Genomic DNA, 25,787 nt, shown 5'->3' with positions numbered 1-25,787 from the left:
CAACCAGGTCTCCTGATTCCCATCTGGTGCTTTTCTCATTACAACATGACCTGATTCACACTCCGCCTTGTCCCTGGTCTGTACCTGGTGGTTCTCCCTCGATCTCAGCTGGGGCAGAACGGCTGTGAAAGACAGGACCCGGTCCTCTTGGGGCCTCTGGTTTGCTATGAGTGTGGGGCACTAGAAGAGAACGCCAGAAAACGCATCGCCCACTTCTATCCCAAGTCTGAAAGTGATCTACAACACACACACACACACACACACACACACACACACACAGAGTCAGGCTCTGTGATCACCTAGTTGAGAAATATTTCCTTGATAGGGCATTGTGTGAGAGAGGAATTTTTAACAGCTGCCATAGGAGAGGTTATTGATTTTAAAGGAGAACATCTGGCCAAGGATACATACACCTTTCAGAAGCTCCTGGTCACACACAACGGGCAACAATGGAGGGCTTCCAGCTCCAGGAGTCATGTCAATACTAGGCACGAAGTCCCTGACCACAATACCATCTAATGGGCCACTAATCAGTGGTGGGAACTGCCTCCAAATATGCAAATTCAAACAGAAAGGAAACACATTTGATTGGATTCCCCCGGATTCCCCCCCCCCTCCCCCCCGTACGCGGGCCTCTCACTGTTGTGCCCTCTCCCATTGCGGAGCACAGGCTCCGGATGCGCAGGCTCAGCGGCCATGGCTCACGGGCCCAGCCGCTCCACGGCAGGTGGGATCCTCCCGGACCGCAGCACGAACCTGCATCCCCTGCACTGACAGGCGGACTCTCAACCACTGAGCCACCAGGGCAGCCCCTGATTGGATTCTTTTAAAGAGCCCTACCATTCTCACATCTATTTTGGGTTTCATATTTATCAGCACTCAACATTCTAAATGTTCTAGTCTGGCTATCCCTATTTCTGGGTGACAACACCGGGAACACTTTGTTGCAACATTCATGAGAGGTGCCTCGAAAGTGAGGGCGCTCGGATCTCTCGAGGCCATTTTTTTCTGCGGTTCCTTTGAGAACAAAATCAGTGTTATTGTATTTTTTAAATGTCTATCATATAAGGTTTTGATCAAGTTCAATACGAGGAATATGAATTTAAAATATCCTTTGTTGTAATCATGAACTAGGAAAACTGAGAGGAAACAGAGTTCTTTTTTTTTTTTTTTTGGAAACAGTTGAAACTGACAATTTCAAGTTTATGGAAACATTGAAAAGTACCACAATCCTATAGACTGTCCTGCAGAAATTTATCTTTCTTGGGCTCCATAAGTTTCTGTAAGAGTAAGGTTCTCTTTCATCTAAACTCTTCCTAGAAATTTGCTTGCTCAAGTGGAGATAAATCATTTGTTTTACAAAACAAGAGCCTGCTGTGTGTTCTGTGTTCCGTCTCAAGCAATAAATTGCCTTTGTACCGTATTTCTGGTCTCTTTCCATATAGCCTGCTGTATCCTATATACAGAATCCTGAAAAATCCTTTCCACTTGTGTAGGAAAGCCACGACTTTCTTCCTCCAGGGCGTTGATGGTTCGCAGAGCAAAGGGAGTCCTTTCTCGGGGCAGGGGGTTGTTCAGAGGCCGCATGGGGATGACGGAGTTGTACTTGTGCTGCCTGTTAACAGAGTTCATGAGGGACGTATAGAACTGGAACTTACACCAGGTATCTCTTAAAAAGTTTTTGGTCAATAATAAGATTGTCCAGGCAGACCCATTGACAGCATCATCCAAATTCTGTAAATGCTGCTTGCCACCTGGCATCTCAGCAAAGATTATTCCAGGTTTGATGCCGAAGTCATTTTCCAGCAGATTCTGGACTCGGAGGGCTTCGTCTGTGTCTTCTTCAGCATGCAGTATCACAAATTTGAGGAACACCTCTTCTTCTGCTTCCTCTTCTGGCATCTCCTCCACTCCCTTGGCTCCCTCCTGCTCCCCTGTTGGCATCTCTGCTGTATTGCTATGAGCAGCAGTGTCACTCAGGGACATTTCTTCAGATTTCTTGGAATCTGACTTGTGCTGTCTTTGACTCGTATCCACACTGTGGCTTTTACCCCAAGAGAGAGAAAGAGGGCAGGGATCCGTTTTAGACTTTCCAATACCCATTATAAAGATCCAAATCAGAATAGGAAAGCTTTATTTCTCAGCATTTCATTTCATTCTAAAAGGAGAAATAACAAAGCAGAAGAATACCATAAACTTAATCAAAACATTAAAAATGGAAAATTTCATTCACCCCGAAAACCTCAAAAAGATTATAATATAAAGTTCTCTAAGAAAGAATTGCCAAACAGATCATTGGGAAAATCACTGGTCTTTTTTGAGCTTCACAAGGGCTACCACAGGTAGTCAAGGGTAAGTTAAACAGAGGGTCCAGTTTAATATAACAGGAGACATTTGGAAATTTTAAATAGTATTATAACCACACTATAAACTTCCAAATTAAAATAAATTACTTTGGTATTTTAGAGAAAAGGTACCATATCAACTCTACCTATATGGAGTTTAAATCCAACCTCTCCATAACCAAATTACTGTGTAAGCTAGAAACAGGAAAAACCTAAAGAAACCAAATATTCCAACATTAAACATAAAATTTGTTTTTGTATCAAACACAAATACAAAACAGAATACAAATATCCTAAAGGTGGCTAGCAGGCAGCTCTACTGACTCAGAACAAAGAGAAGATCTGAAATGTCAAATGACTTGTTGCCCAGAATTCATGGGTTCAGAGCTTTTTTGTTTGTCTAGGATCAGGCCATGTTGTAGTGGGGCTGGTGCAGAAACTATAATAAGGATTGTGAAAAGTAAGGAATATATTTTCCAGCTAATCTTGGGAATACTTAAGAACACATTTATTCACGTAGGGAGAAATTAACATCTTGGTTTAGAAGTGAAATCTGGAAACAAAGCCTTGTGATTTTCACCAGTGAAATTAACAAATAATCATTGTAGTCTATACTTGTTCTTTTATTTTAAAGATTCTAAATTCAGAGTGTAAGAATTACATCAGCTGTGAAAGAAAGGTACTCCATGTAAATCTAATTTAAATAAATCTTCAGATAATGTCTGCAGTGTTGTTAATATAACCCCCAAACAGGCAGTTTCAAGGGGGGTTCTTTTTTATCAAAAGACAGAAAATTTAGAATAGATAATTATAAATTCCATGTTTTCAAACTATGGGCCCATAGGCTATATTCTAAAACATTTTTATTTATTGTTCATTGGCAAAGACCAGAGCTCAAGAAGAAATCAGAATTTTATTCATTATGACCTAAGTAACATAGCTACATATATCAAAATATTTCAGGTTTAGAAGAAACCATTCAGCAAAAATGGTGAAAAACTGTTATGGGAAGAAAAAACAAGGGAAAACACAGAATTGTTTTCTAATGTATATACGGAGTGAAAGGGTTTGCTACTGCCTCTGAATAGTGAGGGAACTGCTGGCTATTGCCTGTCATTTATTCTGTCTGTACTTCAGGTTCTGATCCACAGTATACTGCGCCAGCCACCAAGTGGTAGTCTAAGGCATGACAACCCTCCAATGCTATTGATATCCCAATTAATAAACCTAAATGAACTCAGACTCTCTTCACTGGTTAGGATTAACTGCTGACTTTTTTATTGTATCATGAAAAAAGTTTTACCGTGCAGAATTGTGAAAGAAGGTTCCCCTGAATTAAAAAAAAAAAAACTATCCAGAGAAATCTATTAAAGCATCAATTAAAATGATCTTCACTTATTCGTTGAGATAGGTTTGTTAAACCAACTTAACTTCATTATCTTAATCACTAGTTGCTGCAGATGAGTGCATGTGAAGTGATATAAAAGGTTTTCACTAAAAAGTGTTGAAAACTTCTAAGGTAAAATGGTGTGTTGAGTCAGAACACAGAATCTTTTGAGATAAATAAAAATAAACCACCAAAGAATTACATTATGAATAAAAATTACAATTTTACGTCTCATTTTTCTTAAACACTGGTCAGCAAAAAACAGCAAAATACTGCAGAAATCTACGATGTGCTGTTCCAACTTCCAAGCACTCCTGCCCACCCCCCCGCCACCGGAAGCAGACCAGCGAGAAGAAAATTAGTGACAATGTCTGAAAACTTCACCATAACCTTCTAATTTGGAGAGGAGAGTAAGGAGTTAGCCAAGGGGAAAAGATGCGGGAAGTTCTGCGCTGGAGATCTGCCTTTCCCACCACCACGTGAGTCAGAGATGGGGAAGTGGTCCAGATTCTTCACAGGGGTTCTCAAGGCTGGAAGGAAGCGGGGAGAACCTGACTGTGCTCACCCTGAGCTAATTAACTCCATCAACAAAGAGAACAGAAGGAAGGCAGGGAACGCAGAAAGAAATAGGGGAGGGGAGAAGGCTGTCACAGAGAATCCTGCAAAGCCTCTTCGATGTCCTCCTCCTCCAACAGGGACAGTTAGCATTAGGGTTAAAACACAGAGATTTCAGCTCCTTCCCCTCATCTAAGCGGGAGGAGAGTGAAGGTGGCTGCAAGGGAGAGGCACACAGGACCACTGTTCACAGGAATAAAAACGTGTGTGTGTGTGTGTGTGTGTGTGTGTGTGTGTGTGTGTGTGTGTGTGCATTTTTTTATTTACTTTTTTAGAAGGGTACACTTTGAAAATATTTATATTGCAAAGTCCCACTCCCATCCTTGTCTTTCCCATCCATCCTGGTGCCCCCATGGCCTCTTACTGGTGACCGCTTTTATTAGTTTTTCCTATATCCTTCCAATATTTCCTCATGAATACATATATTTTTTCTTTCTTTTAAAAAAAGTATTAATGTATATATACACATACACTGCCAAACAGCAGTAGGTAGGTAAGTAGATAGACAGATAGATAGTAGATGGCTTTTTCCCTTAGTAATATAACTTCAGAGCCTTCCATATCAGCACACGGAGAACCTGCTCTTGTTTACGTAATCTCGTAGCATGTGAATGTACCATAACTGTCCCGTTCTTCAGTATGTGATTTGTTTCCAGTCTACTACTATCAAGAGCAACGCGGCAATGAATAACTTTGTACAAAGGTCATTTATGTGCAAGGTCATCGGCAGAATAACTGCCCTAAACAGGATTTCTGTATCTAAGGACAAATGCATTTGTCATAGTGATAGATTTGGCCAAATCGCTCTCTGTAAGACTGAACCTTTTCTGGTTTTGGTTTTGCTTTTCACTTGACAGAATGACACCTTCACCTCCAGCCCTTGCCCCAGAAAAGATCTAAGACCAAAACTACCAATTACTATTGACCACAGCCCAACTGAGCTAATCACATCCCTTCAGGGCAACAGAAATGTGGAAAGATACAACCCATCAGAATGGAGCCCTTAAACTGAAGTTCTGAAGGGAAGATCAACAGGTCCAGGATAAGAAGTAAAGAGTCCAGAATGTATTCACTCTATATCTAGGCAAAAAAGGTGCCAAAGGAATCCCCCCACATCCAATAGGAGTAAGATGAAAAGAACGGCACGGCATATATGCACACTGGGCAAGCGCGCACATATGTTACAGGAAATAAGAAAGAAGATAAAGAAGAATCAGAGCATGCAAGAGACAAATAAAAAATTCCATTCTCATTAAGACTACGTGCTCTGGAATCAGACTGCCTGAATGTAAATCCCAGCCCTACTATTAAAAAAACTGCAAGACTTTGTACAAATTACTGTACGTGTATCCCTGCGTTTGATTTCATCATGTGTAAAATGGTGATAATTATAATACCTACCTTTAAGGTTTTTACAAAGATCAAATGGCTTAGAAGAGTGCTCCATAAATGTCAGCAGTTAATACTGTTATTAAATACATAACAAAGAAGCTAAAGAAAACTTTACGGTTTCATTTTAGTAGCAATAAGAGAAGGCAGAACTAAGCTGTGTGCCTACAGGGGGGTGAGTGGATGTGGCAGAGGACACCTGCAGAAGTTCCCTTTGACTGTTTCATTGTTCTCAGTAAAAGAGGAAGCAAAACCCCTTCCTTAGGACTGCCCCAAACCCCAATCTCATTTTGCAGTATAAATGATACAGGATGGAGGCTACTGGGGTGAGATTACCATGTCCACAAGGTTATTCTTCTTCCTCAGCCCCACCCAATGCTGATTAGTGTCTCTGTGTACTCTTGCTCCCAGCAGAAGACTTCTGTGGCTGCAGGAGAGTGAGGGCAGCACCCGTTGGGTCCTATCCCAGGACAGCCCCTCTCCATGCAGAAATTTCCCAGGAGGTTCCTCAGGGTGGTTACAGCCATCAGCCCTCTCTCCCCTGTCCCAAACTAAAAACTGAAACTTCAGTGTGAATTTCTCTTTCATACAAAGTTTACTTTCCTCACCAAGACCTTTGTGAGAGTCAATTGTATGTGTCAGCTGGGCTAGGCTACCGGTGTCTAGTTGTTTGGCCAAACACCAGTCCAGATGTCGCTCTGAAGGTATTTTTTAGGTGAGACTGACACTTAAAGCGGTAGACTTTAACTGTAAAAATAATGAATCACTCTGCTGTATACCTGAAACTAATATAATACTGTATTATTCAACTATATTTCTATTTTTTTAAAATAAATAAAGCAGTAGACTTTGAGTAAAGATTACCCTCCGTAGTATGGGTGGAACTTACTCAATAAGTGAAGGCCAGAGCAATACTGAGGTTCCTCAAAGAAGAAGGAATTCTGCCTTGGGATGGCAACATAGAAACTCCACCTGAGTTTCCAGCCTTCAGACTCAAGACTGCAGTCACCTCCTGTCTGTTTCTAGCCCTGCAGATTTGGGACCTGCCAGCCCCGCCAGTCACATGAGCCAATTCCTTAAAATGAATCTCCCACCCTCCCTCCCTCTCTCTCTATAAAACCTACTGGTCCTGTATCTCTGAAAAACCCAAATACAGCCCTCCTTAAAAGTTTGTTGCCCTAGAATTAAGAGTTACTGTTTCCATTTTAAAAAAATTTTGACCACTTGGGAAGAGAGGGTCCCAAAAAGCAGTAAGTAAAACAATGATCAGTACTAATCTGATAATAAAATACATATGCATAAACCATTTTCAACCTGTCCACGCATTTACCACAGAAAAAGCTTATGTGTTTAAATCACTGCCTCTGAAATTTCACACATTTAACGAACATTTAGGCATCTAGTACTTGGATCCTTTAGCCCTGGAGAACTTTTCAGTTGTCTGTCCTATCTGAATAGCACCATCTTGTGGAAAATACATACAAAATTAATAGTTTCTTCCCTTAATTCAATTAATAAATAGGTTTTGTCATTATTAATAAGGGTTGATGAAAACTTACTCTGCACCAAGACCTGCTGGGTTTTAGGGATGTGGACCCAGGATAAGCAGATGATTAAGACTCATTGCACTGCTGCTTCATTCAAATAACGGGTGCTACCAGAGCACTCAGGATGGACATGCAGTGGGGAGCACTGCATCAGTAAGGCCGAGAGGCGGACAGTTTCCAGGCAGTGGGAGCGGCACTTGCAAAAAAAAAAACCACTGAAGCACCAGAGGGGATAGTGTATTAGGATCATTTTGCACCAGGTGTTTAGATGGCTCAAGTCCAAATATGCAGGGGTGTGAGGGGAGAGGATAGTGATGAGAGATAAGGATGGAGAGATAAAAAGAATTAGAGTGAGTAAGGAACCTAGTTTACTTGGTTCAGGACTTTGAACCTGATCGTGTTGGCAGACAGAGAGCCCCTGGTGGGTTATTAAGCAGGGGAGTGACACAATCTGACTTGTTTTAGACAAGAGTAAAGAGACTAGGCTTAAGGACTGTAAGGCCCTGGATGGGAGAACAATCAGTTGAGAGGCTGTCACAGTAACCTAGATGAGAAAGCAGAGCCCCGAACTAAGGAAGTTATGGTGGAGATGAAGATACGTTAGGAGGTGCCAGGGGTTGGGAGGGTGACAGAGAAAGAAGGATCAAGTACGCTTCCCAAGTCTATGCCTTGTTACATTCGCTGAGTCGTTTGCTGAGACAAGCAGGGTGTGGGGGTTGGATGTAGCTGACCAGTTAATCCAGTTTGGGACACAGGGAGCTTAGGGTGCCTGTGACCTGGAAGAGGAGCTGTCCAATAGGTACTTACACATGTAGGTCCGAGGCTGAGGAGAGCATCTTGATGGGAGAGAAAACCTTGACACTAGCTCAAATCTGTGAGTAACTGAAAACAAGTAGAAAGAAAAGAGAAGGAAGAGAGCTGAAGACAGAATCAATGCCTGAGGGGCACCTGGAGGAGGGGGACCCATAAAGGAGAGGGAGGAGTGGCACCCGAGCAGCAGGAAAATCAGGCACAGAATCCGGAAGCCAAGGCAGGAGAGTACCTCGAGCAGTGGTCGGCGTCCAAGGCATGGAGCCCCTTGAGGTTCACCGGAGCAGTTACAGGGGATGGTGGGAGTCACCAGTACGCTCAAGAGTCTAGAGGATGAGGGGGCGGGGGAGGGGAAAGCTTAGCTAAGAAGGAAAGAACCCAACAGCTACAAACGAACATAGGGTGGGGAGAGGATTCCATGAAGAGAGGAGGAACTCAGAATGCTTGGAAACGGAGGGAACTGGCTAGTAGAGAGAAAGGATGAAAAGTATGGATGGGAGCTTCTTAGAGCTGAGCTGTTCTCCTCTTGGTCACTGGGCAGCTCTCTCTCCTACTCCCCCTTTCCCTGGGAGAGGAGAGAGGCCACCTAACTCCTGAGGGTACTAGGTCCCAGGGTAATGTCTGTGATGAATACTGCAGATGATGTGGTGACCTACAGAACTTTGGGTTTTAGCTTCTTGGGAGAAGGTGAGTGCACTTTGCTTTTTTTAAAATCAGGGATGGCTGCATTATATTGTAAGAGAGCACATTTCTTGCTGGAGGTTTAAGTATGGAAAGAAGGGAAGGTATGGATATTAAGTAGCCAAAGGGGCGTTCTGTAACAGATCCTGCAGATTTGCTCACGCAAAACTTATTCCAACTTCCTTTTAGTGAACCTCCCTGTACTTCCTGTGCCACAAGTACTAAAAGCTCTATTTCCTAGACTTCCTTGAAGCTAAGGTTCTGGATGTAATTTAAGTTCTGCCAATCAGATGTACTTACTAGTGTGACTTAAATATGAAGGGAGGCAGAGCCTGAGGCAGTGACTTTGCTGGTTAAGGCTCTAGCAGAGTTGGTGTGATTCAGAGCTGGCAGCTTGCTGACCTGGCGGGAGGTTTCATGGTTGTGGCAAAAGCTCCAGCTCCGGACTTCCCTGGTGGCACAGTGGTTATGAATCCGCCTGCCAATGCAGGGGGCACGGGTTCAAGCCCTGGTCCCGGGAAGATGCCACATGCCGCGGAGCAACTGAGCCTGTGCGCCACAACCACTGAGCCTGCGCTCTAGGGCCCACGCACCACAACTACTGAGTCCCCATGCCACAACTACTGAAGCCCGTGTGCCTAGAGCCCGTGCTCCACAACAGAAGCCACCGCAATGAGAAGCCCGCGCACGATGACGAAGAGTAGCCCCCACTTGCCGCAACTAGAGAAAGCTCGTGCGCAGCAACGAAGACCCAACGCAGCAAAATAAATAAATAAATTTTAAAAAAGCTCCAGCGCCACTACACCAGTACGGTAGGTGGTGGTCTGAGGTATTCCTAGAAACTCAACGTGGACTCTAGCTCTTCAACTTACCCAGTAATATTGTACATTTTGTAATATCCTCTAATGCACACTTTTCTGCTTAAACTAGCTATAGTAGATTCTGTTCTCTGCAACAAAACTATGATTGATACAACATCCAAATCCAGGCCAGGGAACTACAGCAGGTCAGCAGCAAGACATGGTGTGCCACCTGTTTTTATAAGTAAAGTTTTACTGGAAGACAGCCATGCCTATTCATTTCTGTATTGCCTATGGCAAATGTCATGCTACAGAGGCAGAGTTGAAGAATTCCAACAGGAGCCGTGTGGCCTGTATCACCCGTGGTATTTATTGTCAGGACCCAACAGAATAGACCTGAGCAGGCCAGACAAGGAACATGCAGACTTTTCTTTCAGACTTCTTCACACTGGAAATATTTTATTAAAATAAAATCCCAACTACGGTGATCAATATCTTCAGGAAGAGGATGGGTAGAATTTGAATCCACCTGTTCTTTATTGAAATAACATTATTGAGAGTCCGCTGTCATTTATTTATCTTCTTCTTTTGGGACTTGCACAGAATCCATAAGGATAGCAAAGGCCCAGTATAAAGAAAAGGATTAATTATCAAATATTACCCATTGATACTTACAGTCTAACTAAGCTAGTGCCTGTGTTTTTCATTTTAGGTACCAAAGCTTGCATTAGAAATGTTAAAAAAAAAAAAAAAGAAATGTTAGGGATCTGTAGGAGTCTAAAACCCTGTATCTTCCCTTCATGGCTCTAGTCACACTACAATTAATTACATGTTTGAGTATCTGCTTAGTTTCTCATCTTTCCCATTAGACTGTAAACTCTATCAGAATAACACCAAATCTGTCTTGCTTGTCACTGTATCTCCAGAGTCTTGCACATAGTCAGCATTCAGCAATACCTTCTGAATGAATGAATGAAATTAGACAATTCCAAATATGAGACCTAACAGTTTTTCAAGTTGAGAGACAGCTGAACAGATAGCTCTTTATCATCCTTAGCATATAAATTATTGACTCAATCAAAATAGGGACCAGCTTATCCAAATGTATGGATTTTTTAATGAGCAATTACGTTACATTTTTAAAAACTCTGTGAATATAAATATGGTACATTCATTTCAAGATACAGCTCAAGGGTCATATTTGGCAGAATGCTTTTCCTTTGATCTCCAGGTTAAGTACTCCTCCTCCGGCTGCCCATAATATCTTGCTCATATTTCTTATAATATGTGTCGTACAGCACTTTTAACTTGTCTTCCTTGCTGGCCTGGGAGGTAGCTTCCACCTCATTTTCCCAGACTTCTCCACCATGGAAAATGGCGCCATCATCTGCCCAGTTACAACAGCCAGAAACCTCAGGCATCACTGACACTTTCCCCTTCCACTCATACACTTTCACTTCCAAGCTGTCAGCAAGCCAACCTGTAAGACACATCTCAAAATGTTCCACTTCCCTCCCCACTGCATTTTCACTCTAGATCAACATCTCTCCCCTAGTCTACTACACTGCTCCTTCCTAATCGGTCTCCTACAGCCACTCTTGGTCATTCTAATCCATTCTCCACTCAGCAGCCACAACGATCTTTTTAAGTACATACAACTGATCAAATTACTACCATTTACACCCTGCAATGGGTTCCTACTGCTCTTAGAATCAAAATTTCTTAATATGGCAAGGATGCCCTGCATGATCCAGCTCCTTCAGCTCCAAGCTTATCTCATGCTTTTCTTCCCTCTGCTCCCCCAGTTCCCTACATGCGTGTCTTTTTTTGTTTCTCAAACTTGCTCAGCTTTCTCCTGTCACAGGATCTATGGAAACATTTTATTGCAATTCTGAAGTATGAGTTACATGACTATATTTTATTATTAGAGAACTTGTACATAGTATCATAGGCTAGCCAACATTCTATTGGAGGTACACAATCAAAATGTTCAAAAAGTAGGGAATGGCAACATAAACTATGTCATATTATTCATATGGTTGAACCCTATTAAATCATCAAAATGTTTATGAATGTTACGAATTATTTTAACGACATGAGAAAATGCTTCCATAACAATAAGTGGAAAAAATAGACTATAAAATAAAATATACTGCAAAACTTTGTAAAAACAAACTATAGAGAAAATAGATTGGAATGAAGTATACCAAAAAGTTAACATTGGTTAGCTGTGTATGGTAGATGTGTGAATGTACATGTATCTATATCTATACACCCTTTTTCTACGATGATAATGTAATCTGGAAAAAAGAAGATTTTTTAGTAAATACATTATTCTCTAGATTTTGTGTTTTTAAATAGAGGTCACATTCACTCAATGCCTCAAATAGTATATACCTTACGTGTCATATCTGCACATTTTGGATGGGTTGAGCTCACCTCCAGGTTTAACTGTTTGATCTCCTGTTTTTGATTTTTTTTAATCTACATGAAAATTTTCCAATAGTCTGGATTTGCTAACTCTAAACCCAACAGAGGTCCTCCGATATCTTACTTAATTACACATGCTGGAAGGCAGAATATTCATCTCCACAGTACCTAAAACAGGTCCTTGAGCAAGTAAATGTTTAATTAATTTTTTAAAAATTGCTTCTATCAGGTAGAAAAACAAAAATACACAAACTGGTCTTCCCCTGGGCACCGTCTTTTTCTCCTGTGGATCCTGTCTCTTTTCTCAGCTGCTAGGAAGGTCCAGGTCCATGAGTGCTGTCTAATCAACATACAGAAGCTTGGGGCAGGAGATTTGATCATGATTTTACTCATGGCTTTCCTTTAACCCTCCTACTCTTTGTTCCATATTCCAAATCCCTTTATTTTAAAATTTTATTTAAACTTCTATTGTATATGTTTATTCAAGTATCTGAAATCCCAAATCTGAAATGAGAAAAAAAAAATTGTTTCTGTTCTTTTAAAAGAGAGGAAGGTATTGGGTTGGCCAAAAAGTTCCTTCAGGTTTTTCTGTAAACTTTTTGGCCAGCCTAATAGTACCTATTCTACTGGTAACATCACAGAACTAGTTCCTTGGGATTAAAATGACAAATAAACATTATGTAAATTAAACGGTCTTTTATTCCCCAACAGCTTTCCGTGAAGATGAAAATATTGTTTTTCATTTCCATTCCCACATATTTTAAAAAGAGAACTTAATCTTGCTATGAATCTTGTTATTCTGACACTGGCTCAGTCACTACACAACTTAAAGACGTGTATAATATTCTCTGAACAAGTGCCTTCATTTTTCTTCTTCCCATTAAAACTACCTGTTTTTGGTACCACTCAACAACACTCTGAATCAGAGACTACTGCTTCCCACTGAAGCAAAGGAATTGAAAAAAAATACTGCATATTCCTTCCAGTAAACAGAGTATTTTCCTTTCATTTTCTATATTTAAGAATGAGAACTAGCCTTAAAGGGCAAACCTTCTCCAAACCAGGAACAACATTTTATAAAAACACAGACGGTAAGGGCAAACTTGTACATTTTATCAAAGTGAGACTCAAGAGAAAGCTGCTTGTGCACTTTCAATATCAGAGAGTCCTAGCAACCAATAAGGATTTAACGGTGCCATAAGCTTCGTGGAATATTAGAGAACAGCGCTCAGTATCTAACAGCCACCAACCCAGAGGATCAGTGACAAGAAGATGTTACCAGGCCTAAGGCAGTAACCCCTGAGACAGTATGTGAACAGGGGAGTGAGGAAAGTGAAGGTGTACAGCCTGCGATGGCCTAGCAGAGGCCTGCTGCAGGCAAGGAGAACAGGAGCAGGATCAGAGCCACTCCAGCTGAGAGGTCGGGGCCGGGGGCGGGGCGGGGGGAGGCAGGTGGGAAGCAGAAGATAAGACCAGGGAATCAGTCAGGGGTGAGATGACACAGGGCTTTGAGCCATGGTAAGAATTTGGTTTTTATGATTCTGATAAGAAGCCACCAGGTTTTGAAGCGAAGTGAAAGTTCTGATTAGATATTTTTTAAAAAAACACTGCTGTTTGGAGAAACACTATAGAGAAGCAAGGGTAGAAGCTGGAAGACCAAATCAGAGTCTTCACTGTCGTCCAGTAAAAGAGAATTGTGGTTTGTGTTAGAGAGGGCCCATAATATGTGGTCGAACTTGAGCTATCTTTTCAAGGTAGAGTCAACAGAGTTTGCTGGATGCTTGGATGTGCGGTCAGAGCTGAAAAGAGGGGTCGATGATGATCCCTAGAGTTTCAGCCTCACTGAATGGCAGTAACATTTCCTGTGATAAGGAAGGTAAGTGAGGGGCAAACAGAAGAGGACTGGGTGGGTGTGTATCAGTAATTCTGTTTGGACATACTGCATTTAAATGCTGATCAGACTTCCTAGTGGAGATGTTGAGCAAATAGCTAAACACATGCGTCTAGAGCTCAGGACAGAAGTAAAACTAGAAAGAAAAATTTGGAAGTCATCAGCTTATAGATGTTATTTATAGTCATGAAATATGGCTTGGGATTGAAATTGCCTTGGGAGAAAGTTATGGCTCAAAAGAGAATATGGCCAAGAACCAAGCACTGTGGCAGTCTAACAGTGGTTGAGAAAAGAAGGAAAAGCCTGGAGACACAGAAACAGTGACCAGTGAGGTGAAAGGAAATGTAGAAGAAGGTGGTGGTGACCTGGAAGCCAAATGCAGAAAAAATATCAAAGAGGAAGGAGCGAACAACTGTGTCACAGGAAGTGGAAATGTACACAGACACTGGATTTCACAAATGACATGGGGGTGATGGAGACAAAAAGCCTGAGATGAGAGTGTGGAGGAGAAAACAGGAGGAGGAGAAATAAAGGCTTAGAGGCAAGTCTTTCAAAGAGCTTTCTCTCATTCTCTTTCTTTTCTTTCTTTCGTCTTTTTAAGTAAAAGGGAGCAAAGAAATGGGTGGGACCTAGGAGGAGACGTTTGGTCTAGTGGGGATTATTTAAAGGCGAGTTATCAGCAGGTATTTGTTAAACGAATAAATTTAAAAATACCACAGGGAGCCAATGATTCAACTGATGAGGTGCAAGACGTCCAAACATACAGCTGGAACTCTGAGTAACATTTACTTTGTTTCAGGAGAATGTAAGGCATTATTCTATATGTGACCATCTACTTTCTGATTTCAGTGAGATATAAAATGGAGTTGCTTATCTCTATTTATAACCAACGCACTATTTAAGATTATTTTTAAAGACTTTTAAAACCAAAGTTTACTGCCATGAAAAACTGGAGAGGTCCTAACTAACAAAATTCTGAAAACGAGCTCACAGCTGCCAGCCCAAATTATTTTTAGCCAAATTAGCTTTGCGACAAGATCCCAAATCAGCAAACCAAAACCAAAACTTTCTGCACTGGCTCAAGTGTGCCTGGAGGAGGCTCCCACAGAACCTTTAAGCCCTCAGAGGCTGGGCTCTTTGCTTAGGGTTCTGAGGTTTCTTTAAAAGATAGGTTTCCTAGTCAAAATCAAACTTAAAAGACAGGCAGAGAGTTGGCGGGTGTGCTCCCTTCAGAGCAAGGCAACTCTGCTGGAAGGACGGCCGACTCGCCCACCCCCACGCCTGCCCGGCCCCCAGCCCACCCTCCCGGACGCCCGCTACTTGCCGGGGAGGCGGGCGGCGCGGCAGCTCCTCCGTGGCTCCGTCCTCCTCGCCCGCCGAGCGCTGCGCGACTTCCCGTGGGCGTCGGGAAGGAGAGGCGGCCCGCCCACTACGCGCCGCAGACCCCGCCCCACGCCCGCGGCCCCGCGCCGCGCGGAAATCAAGGGGCCGCCGAGTCCCCTCCCCACGGGGACGCGCCGCCACTTAACCCTTCAAGGCCGGCCTCGCCGGAGGGAGTACGGGTTTTACGAGGCTGGAAGTCTCTGGGCGGCGGGAAGGAGAGGCCGGGAGGGCGGAGGAGGGGAGCTCGCGCAGGGTAATTGTCCCTGCGGTACTTTTTGTTTGTTTTCTCTCTTTTTTAATGTCCCTTGAAGCCCGCCTTGGAGGCCAGGAAGGAAAGGGACTCAGCTGTCTGTTCCTTACAGACGTGAGTGCGGGCTTGGGAGCTGCATTCGCTGCTTCCGCGCCTACCTAGTGCGCCCAGCATTGAGCCTGCAGCAGAGCCCGGGGCTCCCAACAGAAGCCCCTAGACTCTAAAGGGAGGAAACAGCCAGTCTCACCCAAACAAACCCTCTAAGACCCTTCCCGAGGTACAGCGACTCTCCGGGCCCTCCAAGTTGGTCCCTTGGCCCTTTCTTTCTCTTTGGGGTTCTCTCACTGACTACTGCTGCAGTCTGCCACATCCCTGGTTGGGGGTGGTGGCGTATCAGTACCTCCCCACTCTGAACACCAACCAAAAGCCACCTTGAGAAAGATTCCTTTCTCAGATTCTTTTTCACAGCCGAAATTGGAACTCCGCTTACTATTTAGGGAGAACAGAAAAGCAACCGAGTAATTCTAAGAAGGATAAAATGCCTGATAAAGCCAAATATGTTATCCTATCATATCTATCTCAGGCTCCCAATCCCAGTCATTCCCAAAGAACCCAGTTCAGAAACCACATACCCCCCCCAACCCCACCCCACCCCCGCCTTCTTTTCAGGCAATCCCTACTCACTGCCAAAGGAGGAGAACCCCATTACTAAACATCAGAGAAGACAATGAATAGTACATTGGAATTGAAGGTCCATACCTGGATCTCAGAGGCTTACTACTGGTAGAGCTAAGTTATTTTCTCTTCCTCTCCCCACTACCTAACATGAGGATGGGCCATTGAAGGTGGCACTGGCAGACAGTAATTACTTGGTGAAATGCCCAATTAACCATCATGTCAATACAATTCATTATCCACTGACAGCTGGTTTCTCCTCCTCCCTCTATTGACTTTTCAGGTAAACAGTGGCCTCCCTGTTACTAAATCTGGTACTTTTTGTTGCCTTCATTTCCCCTTCATTTCCTAATCTCCCTTTGGCAATTGACAAGGTTGATCATTGTCTCCTCCAAATACTCTAGTTCCTTGATATTAACAACCCATGGGGCCTTCACGCTTATCCTACTTGTTAAAATTCTTCTATTTCAGTCTCTTCTGCCTGTTCCTCTTCCTCTGGCAACCCTTCATACCACTGCTTTCCAAACTTCTTCATTGAAATATCACTAATGACAAATGCGATAAACATTTACTTCCCCATTCATCACCCACATCACATGCAAAAGTGAACCTAAAGTCACTAATGTCACGGGCAAATTTACTTGAATTGTCTCATTTTATGTTTTAAATTGCTCCAAATTTTGCACTGTTCTTCATAAATATTCACATGTTGTACTAAAAAAAATTGCAAATTGGTTACAAGTTAAATTTTTCTCCCCAAATTATCAAGTATACATGTCAAGAAAATGCACCAATCACTTATGCCACAAATATTTAGTCTTCTAAAGGCACTAGGGATATAGTGTGAACAAGACAGAGATGGCCCCAGTCCTCATGGAGATTTTGCAGTCTAGAACAGGAGACAGAGGACAGACATTATGCACAATTTCAGATCCATTCATTGAAAAGAATGAATGGAAGAAAGCAGAGTAAAGTGGGGAGGAGTGCTAATTAACTCAGGAAAAAGATGGCTTCTCTGACATGTAAAACCTCTTTCCTGTGGCTTCATACCCTTGAAACCCTTGGCATTCAATGCTCATGTTTTCAGGGTCTTGATCCACTGTCCTCTTTCACTTACTCTACCATTTCCCTGGATTATTTTACATATGTCCATCAGACTCACAGCTCAATCACTAAGGATATAAATGATTTGAACATGATTAATGAACTTGACCTCATTGACAGATACAGATTATGGCACCCAATACAATTTCAGAACACATATTCTTTTCATGTACATATGGAACATTAACAAAATCAGACCATGTTTTTGGCCATTGAGCAAGTCTCCACAAAGCAAATCAAAACAAATCCAAAGACTGAAATAATATGAATGTGTTCACTAACCACTAATCTGAAAAACAAAAACAGAAACGAGAAAAGCCCCTATATGTCTGGAAATTAAATGACACATTTCAAAATAAGCCGTGGGTCAAAAAATAAATCACAATAGAAATCATAAAATATTTTGATTTGAATGTTACTAAAAATACTAAATATCAAAACTCGTGGGATATAGCTAAAATACAATGAGAGGGAAATGTCTGGTCTTAAATGGGCATATCAGAAAACATAGCCAGAAAGTCAACTGTCTAAACAACCACATCAAGAAATGAGGGAAGGAAAAAAACCCCAGGAAATGAAATCCAAATAAAAAGATAGAAATAATAAAAATAAGACCAGAAATTCAAGATTAGAAAAAAAATAAGAGGATCAACAAGAGCAAAAGATGGTTCTTTGAAAAAAACTAATAAAATTAATAAACAGCTGGTAAAACTAGTCATCAAAAAAAGAGAGAGAAGACACAAATAACAATACTAGAAATAAAAAGGAAACATCACCACAGATCATGACATTTAAAATATGAAAGATATTAACAACTTCATTCCAATAAGCTATTTAGATGAAATGAACTGGGAGAGACAGTTATCCGTGTGTCTCTTATGTTCCTCTGTGTCTTACTGAGTACGTGCGAGATCCTGACTACTCACCTGAGCCATTTCTTAGGGTAGCATTTACAGTGAGCAACCCTGAGATATGAGGTACTGTCTCCTTCCAGGAGAGAGAACAAGCTGGCTTACTGCTTGCTATAAAAGTGGTGGATTCCTTAAGCTCAGTGTTCCTCAGATGTGACACAGACCCAATGCACGTGTAGCACGGACCTGGGCCTCGTGTCACCCACAGGGGGCTTGTGAGCAAGAGGAACCATTGCAAATATGCTGATAGTAGTGCCGCTTGCTGTGTCATGAGTAACGAAATCCTTTGTCTCTGATCCAGGAGTTTTGTGTCTTCTGCCAGAATCCATGAAACAGTAATAGGCTAACTTAATAGATTGTAAGTGGGGTAAAATCAAATCCCAGACCTGACAAAATGGATAGGACGGACTGCTAGTGACAGTGAAGATATCATCAAATTCTCTCCCCCCCACAAACAAATATAAACTGGACAAAATTGTCAAAAACAATCATTTGAGGGCTCTGGAAGTTGACCAAAGGGAAACAACAAATTGAGAATCATTTATTCACTTTAAAAAACTCTGCTGAATTTTGGGTAGGAGTAGTGGGAATCTGCAGCATTCTAACCAGAAGCTGCTCTTATCTCCCAACCCCCACATACTCCTCAGCTTTGTTGGGGCAACAGTGCTACCAGCATGAGGCCAGCAATGAAAGCCAGGAGCCCCACAGCTGGAGGCAGCCAACTTGACTTGGTAGAGTAGAGGGCAAAAAGTCCATACCTAGTGATGCTGTCAAGAAAAACTGCACACTGGGGAGGAAATAAATGGAGAAAGCCCATAGCTGTTAGCCTGAAGTCGTGATCTCACGTGAGGTGTGCAGCAGACCAGTGGATTTAAGTTCTCTTTTGGCCAAAAATTTAACAGGGAGATCCTGGAAATGAGAGAGCCACTGAGGGTCAAGATAGGCTCTTCACTTATCTCTGCGTGACTGGGAGGCTACATATACACAGGGAGACACAAGCTTGCCCCTACAAGCCTGCCCCTGCAGATATCTGCATTTGAACCCTGGTTCTAGCACTAATTGTGTGACCTTTGTCAAGTCAATTTAACTGTTCTGTGCGTCAGTTTCTTAATCTGTAACATGGGAAAAAGCAGTTTTTTAAATATAATAGTTATAATAAATATAATTTATTTACTTGAGAGAAGTAAATAAATTACATTGAATGCAGAACATAGTACAGCAGGCAATAGTATTACAAAAGTATTTACTATTATTACTTCTCAAAATGTGGTTTAAAAACACTTGCCTCAGAATTCTGGAGGAAAGTCCAAGATTCAATCCAGGTGTACTGAATCAAAGTCTCAGGTTCAGGGGAAGGAACCTGAGAAAGATCAGTTTTTTACAGGTTGACTAGGTGATTCTTATACCGCCAATGCTTGAGAACTATTATTTTTAGGTAAGATTTCTAGTTTTCTGTTTGGGGTCTATGTGCACATGCTTGAAGGTATAAATTATCATATTTACTTCAGTATCCTCATTGCCTAGCACACAGCAGACATTTAGTCAAACATCTATTAAATAACAGAAAGATTTAAAGCTAATCAATGTCCAGCTCTGCAATTCCCACAATGTGGAATAAATAACAAATTAGGCTTACAATTCAAACCTTTATATTAATATAAAAGAGCTAAAATTACTCTAATATCATACAGAGCAGGGATTCTTTAATAAAACTTTTTGAGTCATGGACTCCTTTGAGAATGTGATGAAAACTACAAACTCTCTTCAGAAGACTGAAGATATATGTTAAACCTTGCAAATAATTTTAAAGGGTTCACCTCAGGTTAAAAACATCTCATATGAAAACTGGCTTGTTGTCTGTCTCCTAGAACAAAACACTAAGTTCTTGTTTATCACTGAATCTCTATTTCTAGAAAAAAGGATAGCACATACTTGGCACTAAATAAATATTTGCTGAATGAATAAATGAGTCACTGATAAAAGGATGCTATCTGGAGGTTATCTGGAACTCCCTGAGTCACCCAAGGGTGATGTACAGTAGAGAATGAAAGCACAGATGTTGTATATCTTATTCATGACCAAGATGTAACCTTGAATTTCTAGAGGTGGGTAATGAAAAAACAGGTCACTTGGACCAATGTTTCCACTGAAGATGAAATATGAAGAAACACAATAAGCACCTTGAAGACATAAGACAGAATTTACCTCATCAAATTCAGGAAGAGGTTGAGTTCAGGAAGCTAATTTTGCCCTTCGGGTGGCTGCCAATCTAGAGAAATAAGTTGAGAAGCAGAGTTGTACTGTCATTAACAAGAGTTGGAAAGACAACAGTTGGGTTTGGTATTCACCAAAAGTGGTGAAACACCCCTTGCTCTAGACTGAAGGCCAAGGGCACTACCCTGGAGTGAGGGTTGAGGGTACAAACTGCAGTGCAGTGGACCCTCTGGAAGGCCATAAAATCTAAAGCCTAAGCTCCAGACTGCTAATGACCACAGGTACACAGCAGAAAGAAACAAAAACCTCTTAGGGAAGAGAAAATCATCCTAGATCTTACATTATTTCTGTTTTTTTTTCACGTTTCTAATGCAAACAATCAAAGATAATGAGGTAGAAGAATAACCAAGACAACATTAATTAGAAGCAACATGAACTACAGACAGCAGAAACAGAACCAAAGCAGGCTATAGATATTGGGATTCTCAGACACAAAGTGTAATCCATGGAAATAAAATCCTCACTGAAAAATGCAGCAAGGGACCGGATACCATAAAAAGTAACAGAGCAGATAAGAAAAAGAATCTAACAGAAAAACAGAATTAAAAAATATAAAAATAGAAATTATGAACTCAATGAATGAGTTTCACGGCAAATTAAAAACACCTGAAAAGTGAAGTTTTGATTTAAAAGCTACATAAGAAGAAACTATCTAGGATGATCAGAGAAAATAAATATAGAACATATAGAAGAAAAATGAAGAGATATAAGAAATACACCAAGAAGGTCTAACATGTTTACTCAGGGCCCCAGAAGACCGGAGAGAGAATATTGGGCAGAGGCAATATCTAAAGAAATTATAGTTGAGAATATCCCAGTACTGACATGTCAGCTCATCCAAGATGCCTAATAAAACCCAAGTGGGAAAATACAATGAAATTTTCACTTAACACAGCATAATTAAACAGCAGGAAATCAAATACAAAGACAAAATCTTGAAGGCAGCCAGAGGAAAAAAGACAGATTAGTTTCAATGGAACAAAAGACTGATAGCTGATTTCTTCATAGTAACAAAATGGAAGCCAGAAGACAATGAGAAGATATCCCCAAGTGAATTCTATGTCCAGCAAAGATCTCCTTCAAGAATGAAGCCAAAATGAAGACATTAAAAAAAACCCAAAAAAACATGCAATTGCAACCAGCTGACTGGCACTAAAGGAAATTCTAAATGTATTCTTCAGGTGGAAGGAAAATTATTCCAGATGGAAGCTCAAAGACGCAGCAAAGAACAAAGAGCAGGACTTCCCTGGTGGTGCAGTGGTTAAGAATCCGCCTGCCAGTGCAGGGGACATGGGTTCAAGCCCTGGTCCGGGAAAATCCCACATGCCACGGAGCAACTAAGCCTGTGCGCCACAACTACTGAGCCGGTGCTCTAGAGCCCACGAGCCACAACTACTGAGCCCATGTGCCACAACTACTGAAGCATGCGCACCTAGAGCCTGTGCTCTGCAACAAGAGAAGCCACTGCAATGAGAAGCCTGTGCACCGCAACGACGAGTAGTCCCCTCTCACTGCAACTAGAGAAAAGCCCACATGCAGCAACAAAGACCCAACATAGCCAAAAATAAATAAATAAATAAATTTACTTAAAAAAAAAAAAGAACAAAGAGCAAAGAAGCTGGCAAATCCATGGGTAAATCTAAATGAATATTGGCTATATAAGACAATAGTAATGACTTCTAGATACAGAATATATGACAATATACAAATTGAGAGGGTGGTAAATGAACTAATAAAGCAATTGTCAAAAAATTCCAAAGAATTTAAATCATATACAGAATATATTATCTGATCACAATGCAATTATGTTAGAAGTCAATAATAAAAGAGAACTTAAATACTTATTTTTGGAAAGTAAGAATTATAGTTCTAAATAATATCTATGGCTCAAATTAGAATAATGAAATCAGAAAATTCTTTGAAATTGATGAATAACTAAAACAGATATCAAGACTTGTAGAATGGAGTTCATGGTAGGTGGAATTCTAAGATGGTCCCTGAAATCCCTCCCTATCTCCATATCCATATCTTTGTGTGGGCAGAGCCTATAACTTGCTTCTTACCAAAAGAATATGGCAAAGGTGAAAAGATTTTGAAGATGCAGTTAAGGTCCTTATTCAGTTGACTCTAAATTCATCAAAAGGGAGATTATTTAAGGGTAGGGCCTCTGATCTCATCAGGTGAATCCTGTCAGGCCTTCCCTGAAAGAAGAGACTCAAAGCAACATATTTCCTCCTGCTGGCCTCAGTCATGATGTGAAATGCTTATGGAAAGGAGAAGCCTCCAGTGGCTGAGGGCCTCAGTTCTACAGCTGCAAGGAGCTGAATTTTGTCAACAACCTGATGAGTTTGGAAGAGGACCCCCAAACTCCAGATAAGAAGGCAGTTCAGGTGACTACTTGACTGTAGCCTTGTGAGACCCTGAGCATAGGACTTAGCTAAGCTGTGCCAAGACGCTTGACCTATAAATACTGTGCAATTATAAAAGTATGCCGTTTTAAACTGGTATGATTATGGTAATTTGTTATGTAGCACAGAAAATGAACATGGAGCTAAAGTACAATAAGAGGTAAATCTATAGTTTTAAATATGCATTAGACTGGAAAGTTAAAAATCTGAACTAAATATCCACTACAAGAATATAGAAAAATAATGACCAACTCAACCTAGAGAAAATCATAAAAAGCTGAAATCAATGAAACAGACAAGAAAAACAACTGAAATAGTGGCCCTTGTATATATACAATGGAATATTACTCTGCCATAAAAAAGAATGAAATCTCGCCATTTGCAACAACTGGGTAGACCTAGAGGGCATTATGCTAAGTGAAGTCAGAGAAAGACAAATACTATATGATTTCACTTATATGTGGAATCTAAAAAACAAAAAAATGAACAACCATAACAAAACAGAAATAGTCATGGATACAGAGAACAAATAGGTTGTTGCCAGAGGGGAGAGGGGTGAGTGAAATAGGTCAGGGGAATTAAGAGGTACAAACTCCCATACAAGATAAATGAGTCACAGGGATGAAATGGATAGCATGGGGAAGATAGTCGATAATAACATAACATCTTTGTATGGTGACAGAGGGTAGCTAGACTTACCATAGTGACCATTTTGTAATGTACAGAAATATTGCATCACTATGTTCCAGGAACTGGCATAGTGCTGTAGGTCAATTATATTTCAAAAACCACCAAACAATCTCATAGAAAAAGAGATCAGATTTGTGGTTACCAGAGGTGGGGATGTGGGGATATGGGGATGAGGGGTGAGGGGGAAATGGATGAAGGTAGTTAAAGGGTACAAACTTCCAGTTATAAGATAAATAAGCACTAAGGATGTAAATTACATGATTAATATAATTAACATTGCTGTATATTATATATGAAAGTTGTTAAGACAGTTGTAAGAACTCCTAAGAGTTCTCATCACAAGGAAAAATTTATTTTTCTTTCACTAAAATTATCGTGGTAATCACTGCATGATGAATGTAAGTTAAATCATTCTGCTGTACACCTTAAACTTATACAGTGTTGTATGTCAATTATATGTCAGTAAAACTGGAAGTAAAAAAATACTGGCTCTTTGAAGAAAACAATAAAAGTGATAAGTCTCTGGTAAGACTGGTCAAGTAAAAAAGAAAGAAGATACAAATATTTTACATAATACACAGTGGTATAAATTTGTATACTACAAATAGCAGTAATAGGAATGAAAAGAACATCAGTACAGATTTGGCATATGATAAAAAGTGGGCAGGGATAACCCTGTGCTAATAAATTTGAAAATGCAGATGAAATGGACAGATTCTTGGGACTATTCCATTTACCAATATTATATAAGAAGTACTCTTATTAATAAAAAAACTGAATCAGTATCCCACAGAGACCAAACCAGACTCCAACCAAACACACTTCACCCCAGATTTGTAACAAAACATTTAAGGAAGAGTAATGTAAATTTTATAGATGCTGTTCCAGAAACTAAGAAAAGAAAGCCACTCTCCAGCTCACTGTATCAGGATATATAATCTTGATATTAAGCAAAAATATTAAAACAAACCAAATCCAGTTATTAAAAACAAACAAATCACATCATGACTAGACTGGTTTTACCTCAGAAAAATGTTGGTTTAATAATAGGAAAGCAATTCTTTGACCACATAAAAAGAATAAAGAGAATAAAGACGGCAAAACAATCATTTTTCTCAATAAATACAGAAAAAAATTTTTTATAAAATTCAACATCATTTATGATCATAAAAAAAACTCTTAGCAAACTAAGAATAGAAGGGAAATTTCTAAATTTAGTAAAATTACTGTAAACTGTCTACAGGATACTTTGAAAGCATTCCTAGAGAACAGGAACAAAACAAGGATGCCTATTATGTGACCACTTCTATTCAGCACTGTACTGGAGGTCCCCGCCAATGTAATCAGACAAGAAAAAGAAAGAAAAGGTGTGAGGAATAGAAAGAAGAATCTGTCCCGACTTGCAGATGGTACAACTATATACACAGAAAATCCAAAAGAATATACAAATTACTGGAATTGACAAGAGAATTTAGCAAAATTGCTGAATAGAAGAATCAATTTAAAAGTTGTATTTCCACGTACTAGCAACAAATAAAAAATTTAAAGATTATAATAGCATCAAAAATATAAAGAAAACAATATTAATTTAACATGGGACTTCCCTGGTGGCGCAGTGGTTAAGAATCTGCCTGCCAGTGCAGGGGACACAGGTTCAAGCCCTGGTCCGGGAAGATCTCACATGCCGTGGAGAAACTAAGCCCGTGTGCCACAACTACTGAGCCTGCGCTCTAGAGCCTCCAAGCCACAACTATTGAGCTCACGAGCCACAACTACTGTAGCCCATGCACCTAGAGCCTGTGCTCTGCAACAGAAGCCACTGCAATGAGAGGCCCGTGCACCACAACGAAGAGCAGCCCCCACTCGCCACAACTAGAGAAAGCCCGTGCACAGCAATGAAGACCCAACACAGCCAAAAATAAATAAATAAATAAATTTTTAAAAAGATTAATTTAACAAAAATATACAGAATACTTCTATGAAGAAAATTACAAAACTTTATCAAAAGATTTAAGGAAGACCACAGCAATGGAAAGATGGGTTCATTCAATGGAAAATGCACTATTATAAAGAGGAAATTTTTCACACACTAAACACAATTCCAATCAAAATCCTAACAGATTTATTTTGCTTTGTTGAAACTTGTGCTAACTCTAAACTTTGTATAAAAATACAAAGGACAGATGACAGCCAAAAT

General features: G+C 40.7%; 1 protein-coding gene across 1 annotated transcript; it reads right to left on the bottom strand.

Annotated features, from left to right (window-relative positions):
- Positions 1 to 704: 704 nt before the first annotated feature.
- TICAM2 (toll like receptor adaptor molecule 2) lies at positions 705 to 15,302 on the bottom strand. The gene is made up of 2 exons (XM_032626112.1): positions 15,220 to 15,302; positions 705 to 2,158 (listed from the first exon to the last, which is right to left on the bottom strand). Exon 2 carries the CDS (start codon positions 2,101 to 2,103, stop codon positions 1,396 to 1,398), a length of 708 nt encoding a protein of 235 aa, XP_032482003.1. The 5' UTR covers positions 2,104 to 2,158; positions 15,220 to 15,302; the 3' UTR covers positions 705 to 1,395.
- Positions 15,303 to 25,787: the final 10,485 nt, after the last annotated feature.

The sequence above is a fragment of the Phocoena sinus genome, chromosome 3 (assembly GCF_008692025.1).
Source record: "Phocoena sinus isolate mPhoSin1 chromosome 3, mPhoSin1.pri, whole genome shotgun sequence".
Taxonomy (NCBI): Eukaryota; Metazoa; Chordata; class Mammalia; order Artiodactyla; family Phocoenidae; genus Phocoena; species Phocoena sinus.
The sequence above is the reverse complement of the archived record's forward strand: the minus strand, read 5'-3'. Positions and strand labels throughout refer to the sequence as shown.

Coding starts and splice junctions, on each gene's coding strand:
- TICAM2 (XM_032626112.1), bottom strand. CDS start 2,103: ATGGGTATTGGAAAGTCTAAAACGGATCCCTGCCCTCTTTCTCTCTCT.